Source organism: Asterias rubens, chromosome 17 (genome assembly GCF_902459465.1).
Source record: "Asterias rubens chromosome 17, eAstRub1.3, whole genome shotgun sequence".
Lineage (NCBI taxonomy): Eukaryota > Metazoa > Echinodermata > Asteroidea > Forcipulatida > Asteriidae > Asterias > Asterias rubens.
This window is the reverse complement of record NC_047078.1, coordinates 7,718,764-7,721,427: the sequence shown is the minus strand read 5'-3', so window position 1 is coordinate 7,721,427 and position 2,664 is coordinate 7,718,764. Positions and strand designations below refer to the sequence as shown.

The 2,664-nt window shown below is 35.6% G+C and overlaps 1 protein-coding gene across 1 annotated transcript; it reads left to right on the top strand.

Annotated features, from left to right (window-relative positions):
- LOC117301757 lies at positions 1-837 on the top strand. Its single transcript, XM_033785778.1, has one exon. The coding sequence runs from the start codon at positions 1-3 to the stop codon at positions 835-837; it is 837 nt and encodes a 278-aa protein (XP_033641669.1).
- The last annotated feature ends 1,827 nt before the right edge of the window (positions 838-2,664 follow it).

Genomic DNA, 2,664 nt, shown 5'->3' with positions numbered 1-2,664 from the left:
ATGGGCCTGGTAAAAATCAACAACTACAAGGATTACTGGTCTTCTCATCCTGGGCTGCGCAACAAGCTAATTTCACAGACCATGAAGCACCATCGATTTGATGCCCTCAGTCAGCACATCTCCTGCAATGACCCGGACAAAAACCCAGATCTGATACGTGACAAAGTTCATCGCTACCATGCCAAGAAGAAATCCCCACTTCATCCAATCCTGCCTGCATGTGACAAGGTGCGCCGAAAATGTCTCAGAAACTACAAACCACACCGGGAGCTGAGTCTCGACGAGGCCATGGTGAAATACCGAGGTTTTAAAGCCAGTGTAAGGAAGTTGTTAATGCCCTTCAAGCCCATTCGCACTGGATTTAAGATCTATGTCCTCGCTGAGGCAGCCACGGGATTCTTCATCAACTTCACTATTCATCCCCACGGAGGAACCCCTACAAAGATGGTAGACATTGTGATGGCGACAGCAAAGCATCAACTCAACCTTTACCATCATATTTTCACAGACCGGCTCTACACCTCAGTTTTCCTGGCTCCTACCCTCCTCGCTAAGCGTACCTATCTGACTGGTGCTGTCAAGAGTAATAGTAAAGGGCTACCAAAGGACTTCACAACATCACAGAGTAATCCAAATCACAAAAAGGTCAAGCACTTGAACACCTGCGAAAGGGGAACCTTTTATACCCGCCAGAACGGCCAACTGACATCATGCCTTTGGAAAGACAGCAAAGTCATGATGCTCCTGTCATCTGCACACCAAGGTTGGAGGGATCCAAACACAGGCACGGTGGTGCGCAAAGTGGCCAACGCAGATGGACGACTTATAGCCTTGTGAACATTTTCTGTAAAAATATGATAAGTTCACAAGTGAACATTTTCAAGAAAAACATATATATAGCCTTGTGAACATTTTCTGTAAAAATATGACAAGTTCACAAGTGAACATTTTCAAGAAAAACATGATAAGTTTACAAGGCCTTGCGAACAGTTTCTGTAAAATATGATAAGTTCACAAGGCTATAACATTTTCGAGAAAAACATGATAAGTTAACAAGGCTATGTTAAGTTCACAAGTGAACATTTTCAAGAAAAACATGATAAGTTCACAAAATCACAAGGCCTTGTGAACATTTTCTGTAAAAATATGATAAGTTCACAAGGCAAGGCTATAAAGCCTTGTAGACATTTTCACTTAAAATAAGATAAGTTAACAAGGCTATATATAAGCCTTGTGAACATTTTCAAGAAAAATATGATAAGTTCACAAGGCTATTATAAGGCTATAACCTTGCAAACATTTTCTGTAAACAAAATGATAAGTTCACAAGGCTATAACATTTTCAAGAAAAATATTATAAGCTCACAAGGATAAGGCTATAGCCTTGTAAACATTTTCTGTAAAAATATAAGGCTATAGGCTTGTGAAAATTGTCTGTAAAAACATGATAAGTTCACAAGGCTATATATATATGGGCCTTGTGAATATTTTCAAGAAAAATGAGATAAGTTCACAAGGCTGTTATAAGGCTATAACCTTGCAAACATTTTCTGTAAAAAAAAAATGATAAGTTCACAAGGCTATATAGCCTTGTAAACAATTTATGTTAAAATATGATAAGTTCACAAGGCTTATATTATAAGTTCACAAGGCTTGTGAACCTTTGCTGTAAAAACATGATAAGTTCACAAGGCTATAAGGCTATAAGCCTTTTGAAAATGTCTAAGAAAAATGTGATAAGTTAACAAGGCTTGTTGCCTTGTGAACATTTTCTGTAAAAACATGATAAGTTCACAAGTGAACATTTTCAAGAAAAACATGATAAGCTTACAAGGCCTTGCGAACAGTTTCTGTAAAATATGATAAGTTCACAAGGCTATAACATTTTCGAGAAAAACATGATAAGTTAACAAGGCTATGATAAGTTCACAAGTGAACGTTTTCAAGAAAAACATGATAAGTTCACAAAATCACAAGGCCTTGTGAACATTTTCTGTAAAAACATGATAAGTTCACAAGGCTATAAGGCTATAAGCCTTTTGAAAATGTCTAAGAAAAATGTGATAAGTTAACAAGGCTTGTAGCCTTGTGAACATTTTCTGTAAAAACATGATAAGTTCACAAGTGAACATTTTCAAGAAAAACATGATAAGCTTACAAGGCCTTGCGAACAGTTTCTGTAAAATATGATAAGTTCACAAGGCTATAACATTTTCAAGAAAAATGTGATAAGTTAACAAGGCTATGAAAAGTTCACAAGTGAACATTTTCAAGAAAAACATGATAAGTTCACAAGGCCTTGTGAAAATTTTCTGTAAAAATATGATAAGTTCACAAGGCTAACATTTTCTGTAAAAATATGATAAGTTCACAAGGCTATAAGGCTATTTATAGCCTTGTGAACATTTTCTGTAAAAATATGATAAGCTACAAGTGAACGTTTTCTGAAAGAAAAACATATATTGCCTTGTGAAAATATTCTGTAAAAATATGATAAGTTCACAAGGCTATAAGGCTATATATATAGCCTTGTACATTTTCTGTAAAAATATGATTTAGTTCACAAGTGAACATTTTCAAGAAAAACATGTATATTGCCTTGTGAAAATATTCTGTAAAAATATGATAAGTTCATAAGGCTATTAGGCTATATAACCTTGTGAA